Source organism: Mesoplodon densirostris, chromosome 12, assembly GCF_025265405.1.
Source record: "Mesoplodon densirostris isolate mMesDen1 chromosome 12, mMesDen1 primary haplotype, whole genome shotgun sequence".
NCBI classification, from domain to species: Eukaryota; Metazoa; Chordata; class Mammalia; order Artiodactyla; family Ziphiidae; genus Mesoplodon; species Mesoplodon densirostris.
The window spans coordinates 39,737,356-39,753,515 of record NC_082672.1 but is presented as its reverse complement, the minus strand read 5'-3'; the positions used below and the strand labels follow the sequence as shown (position 1 = coordinate 39,753,515).

The 16,160-nt window shown below is 39.6% G+C and overlaps 1 protein-coding gene across 3 annotated transcripts in view; it reads left to right on the top strand.

Annotated features, from left to right (window-relative positions):
• The first annotated feature begins 335 nt into the window (after positions 1–335).
• HSF2 (heat shock transcription factor 2) overlaps positions 336–16,160 on the top strand; it is a 37,409-nt gene continuing 21,584 nt past the window's right edge. For all 3 annotated transcript variants that reach the window (XM_060114925.1, XM_060114924.1, XM_060114926.1), the window contains exon 1: positions 336–529. In XM_060114925.1, coding sequence (XP_059970908.1) covers positions 437–529 — 93 coding nt within the window. In that variant the 5' untranslated portion in view covers positions 336–436. The remainder of the gene's footprint in view (positions 530–16,160) is intronic.

The following is a 16,160-nucleotide window of genomic DNA, read 5'->3' as shown; positions in this document are numbered from 1 at the left end:
CCCAAGCAGAAGATCCGCTACAGCGAGAGCTCCTATAGACAGGGCGAATGAGAAAGCAGCGTCCCCCTTTGCTCCCACCCCTCCCCATCTGCAGCATCCAATTGCTTTCCTCTGTTGTGCGGTCGGCTCCTGCGATTGGTCGGCAATGGAACCGGCGCGGGACCAGTGAGCACAGGCAGAGCGGGGAGACTGGTCAGTCACGTGCGGCCGCCCGGTTACCCCGCCTCACTGCGCGCCTGGCGGGGCGGGGCGGGGCGAGGTGGGCGGGGCCCGGGAGCTGCTGCGCCTGCGTTGTGGGCGTTCTCTGGGAGCAGCTGCTGCCGCCGCCGCCGCCGCCGCCGCCGCCTCCGCCTCCGCCTCCGCTGCCGCCGCCTCCGGCTCCGCCGCTACCGCCGCGTTTGGGTGTAGAATTAGGAATTCCTGCGCCTCGTTAACAATGAAGCAGAGTTCGAACGTGCCGGCTTTCCTCAGCAAGCTGTGGACGCTTGTGGAGGAAACGCACACGAACGAGTTCATCACCTGGAGTCAGGTAAGGGTGAGGGCACGGCGGCCTCAGAACCCCCTAACTAACGTCCTCCTCTCTCGCTCTCTCCCGCGGGGTTGTCTCTCGCGGCCTGCGGCTCGACGCCCTCTGTGAGGCCTGTGGCGCGGGGGTGGCGGGGTGGCACGGGCCTCGGCGTGCAGCCTCGCGGGGGACCCCGGTATTGTTCGCGCGGGGAGCCGCGGGGGTCCCGGCCGGTGCCGCTGGCTAAGGCCGCGGTGGGGGAGGGGCGGCCCGCGCGGGGCGCCGCGGCCCGGGAGACTCCGTAACGGTCCGACCCGGGCGGCGTTCGGAACCAGCCCGGCGGAACGAGGGCTGCCGACGAGCCGAGGGAGCGGGAGCCACGTTACTGCACACTCATCCTCCGTCCTCCCGCCGGGCTCGCGGGCTGCGGCTCGCTGGGGGCACGGGCAGCTCTGGCCGGGATCTTAAACGCGGGGTTTACGTGAGGCAGTCTTTACCTTCGCGACCTGATTCTCGCCCCTAAAACACACACAGTTCGCCTCGCATCTGAGATCTTTATGAGGACGGCAGTCAGGGAAGGAGGCACATGTTCAAACGCAGGTTACTGCTTATCAGGAAGCTTGAAAATATTATATAGAAAATGGTACGTTATTCTTTAGCGATTCTGAGCCATTTTTATAAACGGATTTTTATGATTATTTTAATAAAAGTGCCAATAGACAGGTGTTCAGTAACATAGGGAAGAGCAAAAACGAATCACTGAATTTCACTAAACAGTTGCCGGCAGTGTGGTGTATAGATAGATGTCTTGATTATTGGTTTGATCCCAATTCTGCCACTAAACAGGCTCCTTATCTCGTCTGACCCAAGTGTCGTCGTCCATAAGATGAATGGGTTACTTAGGTGATCCAAGACCCCCCTCTAGTTCCAAATACTGATTCTAATTAGAATGATTATTGCATAAACAGCATTTGCGTTACAATACACTTAGGGTATTGGAATCGTTTTGTGAAGGGGAGTGGAGTTCTCTTATTGTAGATGGTCATCTGTTTTGGATATTATCTTGTTTAGAGGCCTGGAAAAGAGTAAGTGAAAACTACCTGCACAGTGCCTGGCACCTGTTAAGTACTGAGTAAATGTTATCTCCCCTTTCTCACTTTCTGTTCCTTTTCTGCTCTGTTTCCTATGCTAGGAACCCTCAGTTTTATTATTTTATCTTAACAGGGAGCACTATATTGAGTACGTGAAGTTTTGACTACTGTAACACCACAGTCTGCCTTATATTGCTGTCATTTGTTTATTTTTTTTTATCTCCCTCTAGGACTTAATTTTCCTGAAGGTCAGTAGCATCGAGTGGATGTTGTGCATTAGGCATTTGATGAATTCTGTACAGTTGTACAAAGAAGGGGTGAAAATAAGGAAGCCAGCCACCAGTATACACTTAAAAATAAACAGATGTCTCATGCTTTTCATCAGTCATAAGGATTAAAGGTTGACAAGGATGGATCAGCACAGACTGCAGTTACTCAGCCTTGTGCATGTGTAAGAGATTGGACCGAGAGTCTCCCCACTCCTAAGTTGACTTTATCACACCTATTTGTCTTGGGTGGGCCTTCTCGTTTTTATTGCCTAGAAATGGTACCTAAATATATTGGAAATTGGTTTTACTTAAGGGGTATTCTGTCAGCAGGTCTAGTAAATTCTCATTAACCAACATATTTTAATAATACTTTAATTTTATGGGCCATATCAAATGTGTAGAGTTTCATACTAATCCGTAAACGCATCATTTTATGAATTCTAAGCCAAACCACTTAAAAATCATTCTTATTTTTTTCCATTATTAAGTCTAAGCTTATGTTTTGGCTACTCATTTTTTTAATACATAGTGGGACAATTAAAATATAAATTCAGGGCTTCCCTGGTGGCGCAGTGGTTGAGGGTCCGCCTGCCGATGCAGGGGACACAGGTTCGTGCCCTGGTCCGGGAAGATCCCACATGCCGTGGAGCGGCTGGGCCCGTGAGCCATGGCCGCTGACCCTGCGTGTCCAGAGCCTGTGCTCCGCAACGGGAGAGGCCACAACAGTGAGAGACCCACGTACTGAAGAAAAAAAAAAAAAAAAAAAATATATATATATATATATAAATTCAGTGAGAACAGGGACAGTATCTGTGCCAAGGGACACAGTAGGTACTTAATAAATGTTTGATGAAGCAGTGAAATCCTTGGACTATGTAATGGAAATGGTAGAAATGATAAAAGTGGAATGATGCCTGAAAAGAATCTCAATGATCATCTGGTTTAGTCTCATTATGTAGATTTGAAGCTTAGGTTAGATTATTTATCTATAATTACAAAGCTAGCATTATTGGAGGTGGGGCTCTAACATAGATTTCTGAGCTCCCAGATCATTCTTCCATCAACGGCCCTACACTTAATACAGGTCGTCACAATATTTAGTTTTTATACCAAAATGTTACTCCTCCACACGTCAGTGGACAATTCTGGATTAATGTCTTGGACTATGCTTAGTTGCCTAAGGAAGTTGTCTTACATTCCCACAGATTTTTCCGAAAACAGTGTTAACAATGAAAGGTAAAACTTTAATTGAACAATGATGTTAGATGGAAAAACCAAAATAATTTACTCTCATCTTTTAGAAGTTGCTATTTATGGTTGTTTCTGGTTTCCTTCAAACTTGTTTTGCTGGACTTCTGTTGAGGTAATTTAGCATTTGTACTCTTTGAGTGAAAATCATATTAAGACCTTTTAGAAGTAGCAGATGTTTTGGAAAGGAGGCAATCTTTTATGCAATTGTTTTCACTTGTGGAAAACAATTTACTCTAGCTAGAGTGTAAGGCAAGGGGAGAAAACACCAACTGCAGTTTGAAAAGCTTGGCTTAATATTCCTGAAGACTTATATAACTTCAGTTTTCCTTGAAATTTGTAGTATGACAGAAATGAACTGATACCCCCATTGATGTCATTAATTGTAGAAATATAATATTCTGAACAATCAAAATTATACTGTTATAGACTCAAATAATAGAAATGTCTTTAGATTCTGAGTGTCTTTAAAACATACAGTACATCCCCCAAATTCCCCACTGATATTTCTTTTTCCTTTCTTTTTTTGTCTGTTTTTACATTTCCTATAGCTATTTTGGCTGTGGTAGGCAGTCTGTTACCAGAATCGAGGACAGGGATAGTACTGTTGAACAACCTAAAGCTGTTTTAAATGTAACAGAGTCCTAAACAGAGGGCACAGGTTTAGTTTGGTAGCAACTGGGGAAACTTGATCTTCAGGGACAAGAAGTTGTGGAAGTTGAATGGAAGTTCTTGCCATCGTAAGGAGCAGCCTTTACTGTTACTGATAAATGATACTCAGTGTATGTTGAAGTGAAGCAATATTAAAAAAAGAAAGAACTGGAAAGTCACTGTTTTACCAGTGTTCCTGCCTTTGTCTCAGTTCTTCAGGTTGCTTGAGAATACCAAGAAGTGATTTCCACCAAGACTTCATACCCATCTGTTCCACCTTTTTGTGCCCTATGGCAGTCTCTACTTCCCTATCCATCTCAAGTCAGCAGAGATAAATCAGGAAATAGGAGGGAAAGGGAGAAAAACCAGAATTTGTCCAGTGTTTTCTAGCTGTTTTGGATGAATTTGAACAGATCTTTAGACTTCCCAGTGTTATGGTATTGTTTTGAATTTCCCAGCAGTACTCTCAAGTGAAAACAAGAAAAGCCACAAATGTGGCAGAATAGGGGTTAAATCCACTTTAGATGGACCTACAGAAAAGTTGACTGATTCACAGACAAGTATTTTTTATTTGTATACGTAAGAGAAAGAGCTAGAGACTCACAACGAATGGTTGGTACACATTAAGAAATTATAGACTGGTTGCTTAAAGAAGAGACTTCTATTCTGGAAACTTTTAAAGTAATGGGGCTGAAGTATTAGATTATTATTAAGAGTATTTGGGACGTTTATAATCAAGAGTACCAGTTTGAGCAGAAACAATTACTATTTGGAAGCTTGCTAACATTTATGGGTTAGGCCTAAAGAGAAGCTACCATCCTTCTCACCCTACTGAGTAATAGTGGCTTTTTGTCCCTTATAAAATGCATAGGGAGGGTTCTGTGTTGCAGTGCTTAAGCTTCACAGGTTTAAACAGCAGTAAGGTAGAAATTTTGCACTCGAAGTTATTTATTAATTTTGAAGTAGAGACTGAAGGAATACCATAAGCAGAGACACAGAACAATATTAGTGAGTTAGGGTGGTGTGTGTTTGAGAGAGAGAGCAATATAAGCAAGGCGCATTAATCTCATTTGATACATATAATCCAAGAGTTGAAATTCTAAAAATACAATTTGGTCCACTATGATCAAAGACTCATTTATTGTCACTCACAAATAGTTGTGACTCTGTTACAACCAGACAGTGTGCTAGGTAGTAGGAATTCATTCAGTAGTTAACAAAATAGCTGCCTTCATAGATCTTACATTTTAGTGAAGGATACTGATAATTAAAAAGTAAGCAAACACAAATAATATAATTTCAGTTAGTGATAATTAACAAAATAAAGCAGGGTAAAGAGAGAGTGCAATTAGGAGACAGAAGTCACACAGTATTTTGAACAGAGAAAATTTAATAGGATAACTATATTAGGAGAATTGGGGTAAAGAAAACTCTAAAGAAGATAGGAATAGCAGTTATAAGAAGCAGCCATCACTGGTAGGCCTAAGAGCGAGTGCTCAAGTAAGAGCCCTTCCCTGAAGTCTAAGACGTTGTTGGAGAGAGAATGACCATATCTCACTGAATGGCAAAGACTTCACTGATGCCACACTAGTGGGACTTACTAGAAATCCATCCTTCAGAACTTGCTGGGAAATATGCTTTCTAGGGCAGGGGTTGGCAGATTATGGCCTGTGGGCCAACCATGTGTTTTAAAAGTAAAGTTTATTTGGAATATAGCCATGCTCAGTCTACTTACATATTATCTGTAGTTGCTTTCTTGCTACAGGGGCAGAGTTACGACCTTATGACCTGCAAGCCTAAAATATTTATTGTCTAGCCCTTTAAGAACATGTTTATTAGCCTATGCTCTAGGGTACCCTAGAAAGCTATTCATGGAGAGATGTCTGGCCAGAGATACTCTGATTTGAAGCCTCCCAAGGGAGAGGGAGTGTTGGGGGAAGCTCCTGGCCTTAGGGTGCTGCTGCCTTCTGTGCACTTCAAGAGCTAGGTGCTGGAGAACCTCCCTGCACAGCAGGAACCTGCCAAGGACACACTGGAACCAGGAAGGGTAATCCCTTCCTCTTGTAATATCTCTCTAGTGTCTTCTATGACAAAGCTTAACACCATGCTCTAAAAGAAAGATATTTAAGACTCAGCTCCATATTTGCAGAGCAGACATTGAAGAATGAATTTGGCGCAGTAAATTCATAACTAGCATGTAAAATGACTGGAATTTGTTGTATTTTAGGTAGAGAGACGATGAAACCTCTTTGGGGAGGTGATATGTGAGCAGAGATCTGAATGATTAGAAAAGATGGGTCTGGCAAAGGGGAATGGAAAATGTAAAATGTAAAGGCCTTGAGCATAGCATGTTCATATGATTTCAGAAGGCCCATGTAGTTGGATTATCTTTAGATAACATGAGAGTGAGATCAGAGAGGTAGGCAGAAGCAAATGGTATAGGGCCTTAGGGCATGGTAAGGAGATTGGAAATGAGGGAACTAGTTAGAAGGCTATCACAGTTTTCCACTATGGTATTGAAAATAGCATGGTTGAGACTAGGGTAATAGCAGTGGAGGTGGTGAGCCGCAGATGTAATATCTACTTTGAAGGCAAGGTCACAGATCTTAATGATAAATTTTCTGGAGTTGGAGGAGACATAGAAAAGAATTAGAATGACTCATGTATTTGGCCTGAGCAACAGATGGATGATGGTACCATTTGCTGAGATGCGGGAAGATTCGGCGAAGTGCAGGTGGGGATTCTGTTTGGCCATGTTAACTTTGAAATTACAAATGGATCACTAGTATTACTTCAGACGTGTTTTGTTTTGCTTGCATTTCACTGACCACACTTGGTCATACGACCACACCTTATTTCAAAGGAGCTGGGGAAGTGCAGTGCTGGAAAGGAGAACAGCATGAATGACTTCTGTACTCCAAGACCTTCAAGTGGCAATGTTGAATAGGTTGTTTAGAATAGCGTAAGACTCTGGCATACAAGGTGGAGTTTGGAGCTTGTGAGTGGTAAAGCCATGGGACTGGATGAGAGATCATCCAGAGAGACAGATGAAGATAGAAGGACCTGCAAGATAGGGTATTCTAATATTTAGACAATATGAAGACAAGAAAAAGCCAGCAAGAGAGATTGAGAAGGAACAGTGAGAAAGGAGAAAACACAAGGGAGTGAGGTCATATAATTTAATGGAAGAAAATGGTTCAAGAAAGAGATGATCAACCATGTCAAATGCTGTTATGACTTTTTTTATACACCTCTTCTGGTGTATATAAGCACAAATTTCTGTAAGGTAGTTACACTTACATTGACGAGTAGAACTTCTGGAAAATAAGGTATGACATGCTCAACCTCAAGATCAAACTATTTTCCGAAAAAGTCAAATCAGCTTGTACTCCTTTTAGCCATGCATGAGATTTCCCATTAATTTGTCTCTTCAAAACTTGATATTCTCATTCTTCTGAGTTTTTACCAATCTAGTGGATATAAAATATTGTATCAATGAGGTCTTAATTTATATTTCCCTGATAATTAATGTGTTCAAACACCTTTTCATATTTACTGGCCATTTGTGTTTCGTATTCTATGAAATGTTTGACGATTTTTCTATTGGGTGGTTTATCTTTTATTATTTGTAGGAATTCCTTGTAATTCTGCATCTTTTTGGATGTACGTGTTGCCTCTGTCTTCTCCTAGTTGTGGCTTATCTTTTTTACTTTCTTTTGATGAGTATAAGTTCTTAATTTTAGTATAATATATCAGCCTTTTTTGTGGTTCATGTTCTTTGTTTCTTCAGGATGCTTTTGCTTTCCTACCGCAAGGAGAGAAAAATACTTTTCCATCTCCTTTTTTTTTTTCTGAAAACTTTAAAGGTTTGAATTTTATATCTAAATCTTTAATTCACTGGAATTGATTTTTGTGTGTGGTATAAGGGATCCTGTTTCATTGTTTTCCATATTTAGTTGTTTTAGCCCCTTTATTGAACAGTTTCTTCTTCCTCTAGTGATTGGTGTTGCTACCTCTGTCTTACAAGCAAAATTATATGTAGATTGTGTTTTTGTGTCTGGGTTCTCTATTTTGTTCCACTGGATAATTTATCCTTTTTCCTGTATCACATGTCTTAATTACTGTAGCTCTATAAAGCTTTTGGGAGGGCAACCTAGTCTTTAGGACTGCCTTGACTACTATTGGTCTTTGCTCTTCCATATATGTTTTAAAATCAAGTTCCATTAAAGAAAAAAACAAAGCAAACCTATTAGGATTTTTTTTATTAGAATTGTACTGAAACTGTAAATCAGATTAGGGAAAATAGGTATCTTTATGATACGATATATTCATGGGAACAAGGCATTTTTCTAAATTCATTTTGTTATTTAATAAAATTTTATATTTTTTGCAGTTAGATCTTGTACAGCTTTGTTAGATTTTATAGATATTTTAAGTGGGATCCTTTAATGAAAAATAATTGCTGTTGCTGGTAATTAGAAACACAAGTAACATTTGTATATTGATAATAAACCAGTGAGCTAATCATTTTACTGATTTGGATTCTCTAAGTGTACATCCATAGGTGTCTGGATATGACAGTTTTGTTCTTATTTTCAGAACCTTATACCTTCAGTTTCATTTTTTGCAGTGGCTAAGACACCTCAGGGTGTCAGATAGAAGCAGCGATCATGGGATCCCTTTCTCTTATTTTTAAAGGAAATGGTTTAAATATTTCCCCTTTAAGTTACTAGCTGTTAAAATTGAAAATTTTTAATTTGCCTTTTTGTTATTGATGACAAAATTAATTGGGTAGCTTAGAGGGGACAGGGCATGCCGGGATGGAGAATACAGGAAAAAGTTGACTTTGGAGGAATAGGATGATGGGTTTGAAAGAGACAAGTGAGTAAGTCAAAGAACATTGTGTAAAAATGTTAATGTTTGAAAAATTCAAGTGGGAAATTTGAGATGGTCAGGGGCAGAGGCATAGTTGCGATAATCATTATACATAATAAAGTCAGTAATTAGAGAAATTGGTGTGGATGAGATTGCCTAAGGAAAGAGTATAAAAGGTATCATAATCAAGGATGTAAACTTAAAAAACTCACTACCTCTTGATAGCTGGAAGACAATTGAAAAGAAATATGAGAGATAGGAGACCCATTGTATAGTTTCAAAGCCATAAGAGCAGAGCACTTAAGAAGGGGAGTGTCAGTAGTGCCAAATGAAATGCCACAGGGAGGTGTAGGAAGATGAGGACTGAAAAGAGGGCATTGAATTTGGCATTTGACATTTTAGAAAAAAGTTTCAGTAGAGGCACAAAAACTGAAACCAAATTTTAGTGAGAGTAAGTAGATGGCCCTGAATTGGAGAAGAGGGCTTTAAAATATTTGTTTGTCAAATTTTGCAGTGAATGAAAAGACAGATGGGGTGGGTAGATTGAGAGGAAGTAAGGTAGAGGGAAAGTCCTTTTAAGATAGAAAAAGATGTATGCATTTTTAAATTTTAATAGCTACTACCGAATAACCAACAGTGGTTATTTTTAAACTTTAAAAATTTTGCCAGTCTAATAAGTGAAAATCATTATTTTGCTGTACATTTTATTATGAATGAGATCTGATCTTCTAAATTTCACATTGAGTGTTTCATCTTACTGATTTGTTAGAAAAATTTTAATTAATGCAGTTAATTGTTTGTTATAAATGTTGGATATATTTTTATGTTAGTAAGCGTTCAACTTTATTGTATTTTTTAAATGTCTGTTGTCAGTTAAGTTTAAGTTCAGACGCAAGTAATAGAAATCCAGACAACAATGGCTTAAACAAAATAGAGATGTACTGTATTTTCTCTTACATCTGAAGATACTGAGTCACCTTCCCAACCTTTCAGCCATACTTAGTTCCTCTACTTCAGTCATTATTGGAGCTCTAGCCGTTGGCTCCAGGTTCTGAGCAGGATATGAGATGTAGGGCTTTGACACTTTGAGTCTTTTCCCTTTTAGAAGCTTTTGTGGAAGCTCCGCTCAATCCATTTTGCTTATATCTTGTTTGCCAGATGTGTTATTTGGCCACCTCTGTTTCTAAGAGGGACTGAGAAATGTATTTGTAGCATCAGACAAAATTGTGTCGTTAATAAGAAATTAGAGGATCATCCATGTTGTTGCAAGTGGCAGGATCTCTTTTTTTTTTTCCCGGTACGCGGGCCTCTCACTGTTGTGGCCTTCCCCATTGCGGAGCACAGGCTCCGGACGCGCAGGCTCAGCAGCCATGGCTCACGGGCCCAGCCGCTCCGTGGCATGTGGGATCTTCCCGGACCGGGGCACGAACCCATGTCCCCTGCATCGGCAGGCGGACTCTCAACCACTGCGCCACCAAGGAAGCCCCTCTTTCTTTTTTAAGGCTGAATAATGTTTCATTGTGTATGTATGTATAAAATATATCAATATATGTATAAAGTATGTATATATCTCACAATTTCGTTATCCATTCTTTCTTTGTTGGACATTTAGGTTGTTTCTGTGTCTTGGTTATTGTGAATAATGCTGTAGTGAACATGGGAGCATAGATATCTCTTAGAGATACTGGTTTCATTTCCTTTGGGTATATACCCAGAAGAGGGCTGCTGGATCATATGGTAGTCCTATTTTTAACTTTTTGAGGAACCTTCATACCATTTTCCATAATGACATTACCAATTTACATTCCCGCCGACAGTATACAAAGGTTCCCTTTTCTCTACATCCCTCACCAACACTTGTTGGTTTGTTTTTTTAGGAATAGCCATCCTAAAAAGTATGAGGTGATGTCTCATTGTGGTTTTGATTTGCATTTCCCTGATGATCAGTGATGTTGAGCACCTTTTCACATACCTGTTGCCTATTTGTATGTATTCTTTGGGAAAATGTCTAATCGAATCCTTTGCCCATTTTTTAATTGGGTTGCATCTTTTTGCTGTTGAGTTGTGAGAGTTCCTTATATATTTTAGATATTAATCCTTTATTAGATATGTATTTGCAAATATTTTTATTCCATTAAGTTGTCTTTTCATTCTATTGATTATTCTTGGCTGTGCAGAAGATTTTTAGTTTGGTGGATTAGCTTGTAGTAGTCATTTCACTGTGCATGTGTGAATATATGTTAAATCATCATGTACACCTTAAATATATACAATTTTAGTTTTTTTGTTTGTTTGTTTGTTTGTTTGCGGTATGCGGGCCTCTCACTGTTGTGGCCTCTCCCGTTCTGGAGCACAGGCTCTGGACGCGCAGGCTCAGCGGCCATGGCTCACGGGCCCAGCCACTCCGTGGCATGTGGGATCTTCCTGGACCAGGGCACGAACCCATGTCCCCTGCATCGGCAGGCGGACTCTCAACCACTGCGCCACTAGGGAAGCTCCCAATTTTAGTTTTTTTTTTTTTTTTTTTTTTTTTTTTGCTGTACGCGGGCCTCTCACTGCTGGGGCCTCTCCCGTTGCGGAGCACAGGCTCCGGACACACAGGCTCCGCGGCCATGGCTCGCGGGCCCAGCCGCTCCGCGGCATGTGGGATCTTCCGGGATCGGGGCACGAACCCGTGTCCCCTGCATCGGCAGGCGGACTCTCAACCACTGCGCCACCAGGGAAGCCCCCCAATTTTAGTTTTAAAAAAGAAAAAAGAAAAAGAAATCAAGATAGGGTAGGCAGCTAGTAGTCTCCATAAATACATTTATTAATTTTTACCTATATGACTTCTGGGGTTTTTTATGTGATGCTTTCAAAAACTTGGTTATAAAGAGTGAGGTAACATTAAGTTAGCATTGAGCTTTTGTTTTTTCCTTCCAAATGGAAAATTTATTAACTAATCCTTTTCCCTCCTAATTTTTCCTCCTGATTTGAATGCTGCCTTTACTTATTACCTGTTAAATTCTCAAATAGATTTGCTTCTGCTTCTGTTCTCTCTAGTCTGTCCATTCAGCTATTTGAGTATCCGTTCTTTAGTACCAAACTCTTGTAGACACTATAATTCTGTTGTCTGCGTAAGGTAGGGTTAACACCTCTCTCTCCATTGTTTTCAGTATTTTCTTGGCTATTTGTTACATAATTTTTATGAAATGAACTTTAGTACCTAATATTTGGTTGTGTTAGCATCCATTCACCTTGTCTCCAAAAACTTTTTTTTAATTTAGAGAGAAGTCAATGTACTGGTTAACTTAATTAGACTTGACATCTTTACAACACTGTCTCTCTGCAGTTTAATATTTCCTTAAAGGTCTTGTGTATTCTTAAAATTTATTTTTAGATACTTGATTTTTTCTATTGTTGGAGTTTTTTATTCCATTTTAGTTTTAGGTTTTTGTTGTAAAATACATATATTTTCAGATTAACCATTTTAACCATTTTTACGTGTGCAGTTCAGTGACCTTAATTAAGTACATTCACTTGTTATGCATCTGTCACTACCATCCATCTACAGAATGTTTTTCATTTTCCCAAACTGAAACTTCATAGTCATTAGACAGTAATTTCTAATCCCCTCCTCCTTAGCCCCTGGTAACCATTCTACTTTCTGTCTTTATGAAGTTGAGTATTCTAGATACCTCATATAAGTGGAATCATACAGTATTTGTCCTCTTGTGACTAATCTAACTTAGCATACTGTCTTTAAGTTTCATCCACATTGTAGCATGTGTTCTTCCTTTTTAAGGGTGAATAATAGTCCCTTGTATGTATGTACCACATTTTGTTAATCCGTTCATCTGTCAGTGGACGTTTGGGTTGCTTCCATCTTCTGGCTATTGTGAATAATGCTACTATGAACATAGGTGTACAAATATCTTTTTGAGCCCCTGCTTTTAATTCTTTTGGATATATATGTAGAATTTTAGGATCATTTAGTCATTATGTGTTTAATTTTTTGAGGAACCACTGTACTGTTTTCCATAGCAGCTGCACTATTTTATATTCCCACCAGCAGTGAAAAAGGGTTCCAGTTTCTCCACATTCTGACCAATACTTATTTTTTGGGTTTTTTTTTTTTTTTTTTTTGAGGTACGCGGACCTCTCACTGTTGTGGCCTCTCCCGTTGTGGAGCACAGGCTCCGGATGCGCAGGCTCAGCAGCCATGGCTCTCAGGCCCAGCTGCTCCGCGGCATGTGGGATCCTCCCGGACCGGGGCACGAACCCGTGTACCCTGCATCGGCAGGCGGACTCTCAACCACTGCGCCACCAGGGAAGCCCTATTTTTGTTTTTTAATAGCCATCTTAATGAGTGAGGTGATACCTCATTGTGGTTTTGCTTTTTATTTCCCTGATGATTAGTGATGCTAGGCATCTTATGTGTTTATTGGCCATTTGTATATCTTTTGGGGGAAGAAATATCTATTCAAGTCCTTTGCCCTTTGCTAATCAGGTGGCTTGTTTTTCGTTGTTGTTGAGTTGAAGTTTTTTTTAATGTATGTTATGGGTATTAACCCCTTATCAGATGTATGATTTGCAAATATTTTCTCCGATTTTGTGGGTTACTCTTTCACTCTCTAGATAGTGTTCTTTACGCAAAAGTTTTGAAGTTTGAGGTAGCCTCATTTGTCTGTTTTTGCTTTTGTTGTCTGTGCTTTTGGTGTTATCCAAGAAATTTTTGCCAAATCCATTGTCATGAAGCTTTTCCCCCTTGTGTTTTCTTCTAAGATTTTTATAGTTTTAGCTGTCATGTTTAAGCTTTTGATCTGTTTTGAGATGATTTTTGTATATGATATAAGGTAAGGAGTCAACTTCATTCTTTTGCATGTGAGTATCCATTTTTTACCAGCATTGTTTGTTGAAAAGGCTGTTCTTTTTCTGTTGAATTGTCTTTTTTTTTGGCCGAGTTGGGTCTTTGTTGCTGCGCGTGGGCCTTCTCTAGTTGCAGCGAGCAGGGGCTACTCTTCGTTGCAGTGCGCGGGCTTCTCATTGCAGAGCACAGGCTCTAGGTGTGCAGGCTTCGGTAGTTGTGGTACGCGGGCTCAGTAGTTGTGGCTCGTGGGCTCTAGAGCTCAGGCTCAGTAGTTGTGGCGCGTGGGCTTAGTTGCTCCATGGCATGTGGGATCTTCTGGACCAGGGCTCGAACCCGTGTCCCCTGCATCGGCAGGTGGATTCTTAACCACTGCACCACCAGGGAAGTCCCTCCATTGAATTATCTTGGCATCCTTGTCAAAAATTCTTGGACTGTATATATGAGGGTTCATTCCTGGGTTTTCTATTCTGTTCCATTGATTGGTCTGTCTTTATGTCACTACCATATTATTTTGATTATTTTAGAAGGAAATTTCAAATTGTTTATTTTTATATGGAAATACACTAGTGACTTTATTTTTTTTATTTTTATTTTATATTGGAGCATAGTTGATTAACCATGTGTTAGTTTCAGGTGTACAGCAAAGTGATTCAGTTATACGTGTGTCTATTCTTCTTCAATTTCTTTTCCCATTAGGTTGTTACATAATATTGAGTATAGTTCTCTGTGCTATACAGTAGGTTCTTGCTGGTTATCTATTTTAAATATAGTAGTGTGTACACGTCAATCCCCAAGTCCCAATCTATCCCTTGCCTCCCACCCTTCCCCGTGGTAACCATAAATTTGTTCCCTGAGTCTGTGAGTTTGTTTCTGTTTTGAAAATAAGTTCATTTGTATCTTTTTTTTGATTTTGCATGTAAGCAATATTGTATGATATTTGTCTGATTTACTTTACTTAGTATAATAATCTCAGGGTCCATCCATGTTGCTGCAAATGGCGTTATTTCATTCTTTTTGATGGCTGAGTAATATTCCATTGGATATATGTACCACACCTTCTTTATCCATTCATCTGTCGATGGACATTTAGGTTGCTTCCATGTCTTGGCTATTGTAAACAGTGCTGCAGTGAACATTGGGGTGCATGTAATCCTTTCAAACCATGTTTTCTTCTGGATATATACCCAGGAGTGGGATTGCTGGATCATATTGTAGCTCTATTTTTAGTTTTTTAGGGAACTTTCATACTGTTTCCCATAATGGGTGAACCAATTTACATTCCCACCAACAGTGTAGGAAGCTTCCTTTTGCTCCACACTCTCTCCAGCATTTATTGTTTGTAGGTTTTTTGATGATCATCATTCTGACTGGTGTGAGGTGATATCTCATTGTAGTTTTGATTTGCCTTTCTCTAATAATTAGAGATGTAGAGCATCTTTTCGTTTGCCACTTGGCCATCTGTATGTCTTCTTCTGAGAAATGTCTGTATTTAGGTCGTCTGCCCATTTTTTGATCGGGTTGTTTGTTTTTTTGATATTGAGCCCCATGAGCTGTTTGTAAATTTTGGAGACTAATCCCTCGTCAGTCACATCTTTGCAAATATTTTCTCCCATTCTTTGGTTTGTCTTTTTGTTTTGTTTGTGGTTTTCTTTGCTGTGCAGAGGAATTTAATTAGGTCCCATTTGTTTATTTTTGGTTTTATTTCCATTACTCTAGGAGATGGCTTGAAAAAGATATTGTTGTGATTTATGTCAAGTGTTCTGCCTGTGTTTTCTCTAAGAGTTTTATAGTATTTGGTCTTACATTTAGGTCTTTAATCCATTTTGAGTTTATTTTTGTGTACGGTTTTAAAGAGCATACTAATTTCATTTTTTTTACATGTAGCTGTCCAGTTTTCCTAGCACCATTTATTGAAGAGACTGTCTTTCCTGTATTGTATAATCTTGTTTCCTATGTTGTACATTAATTGACCATAGGTGCATGGGTTTATTTCTGGGCTTTTCTATCCTGTTCCATTGATCTATATTTCTGTTATTTTGCCAGTACCATACCATTTTGATGACTGTAGCTTTGTAGTATAGTCTGAAATCAGGGAGCCTGATTCCTCCAGCTTCATTTTTTCTTTCTCAAGATTGCTTTGGTTATTCAGGGTCTTTTGGGTCTCCATACAGATTTTAAGATTTTTTTGTTCTAGTTCTGTGAATAATGCCATTGGTAATTTGATAGGGATTGCATTGAATCTGTAGATTGCCTTGGGTAGTATAGTCGTTTTGAAATATTGATTCTTCCAATTCAAGAATATGTTATACCTTTTCATCTGTGTCATCTTTGATTTCTTTCATCAGTGTCTTACAGTTTTCAGAGTACAGGTATTTTGTCTCCTTAGGTAGGTTTATTCCTATGTATTTTATTCTTTTTGTTGCAGTGGTAAATGGGATTTAAAAAAATTTTTCTTTCTGACCTTTCGTTATTAGCGTGTTAATTAGTAGCTAGATATCTTACTGAATTCTCTTGTGGTTTTTCAGTTGATTGTACAAAGATATAATTATGTTTATTGATAAAATATGACTTTCTTTCAAATTTTGTCTTATTTTTGTCTTAATTGCATTGGCTTTAAAACATTGTTAAGTAATTATACTAGCCACATACTGTATTTTATTTGTTTTTGATTA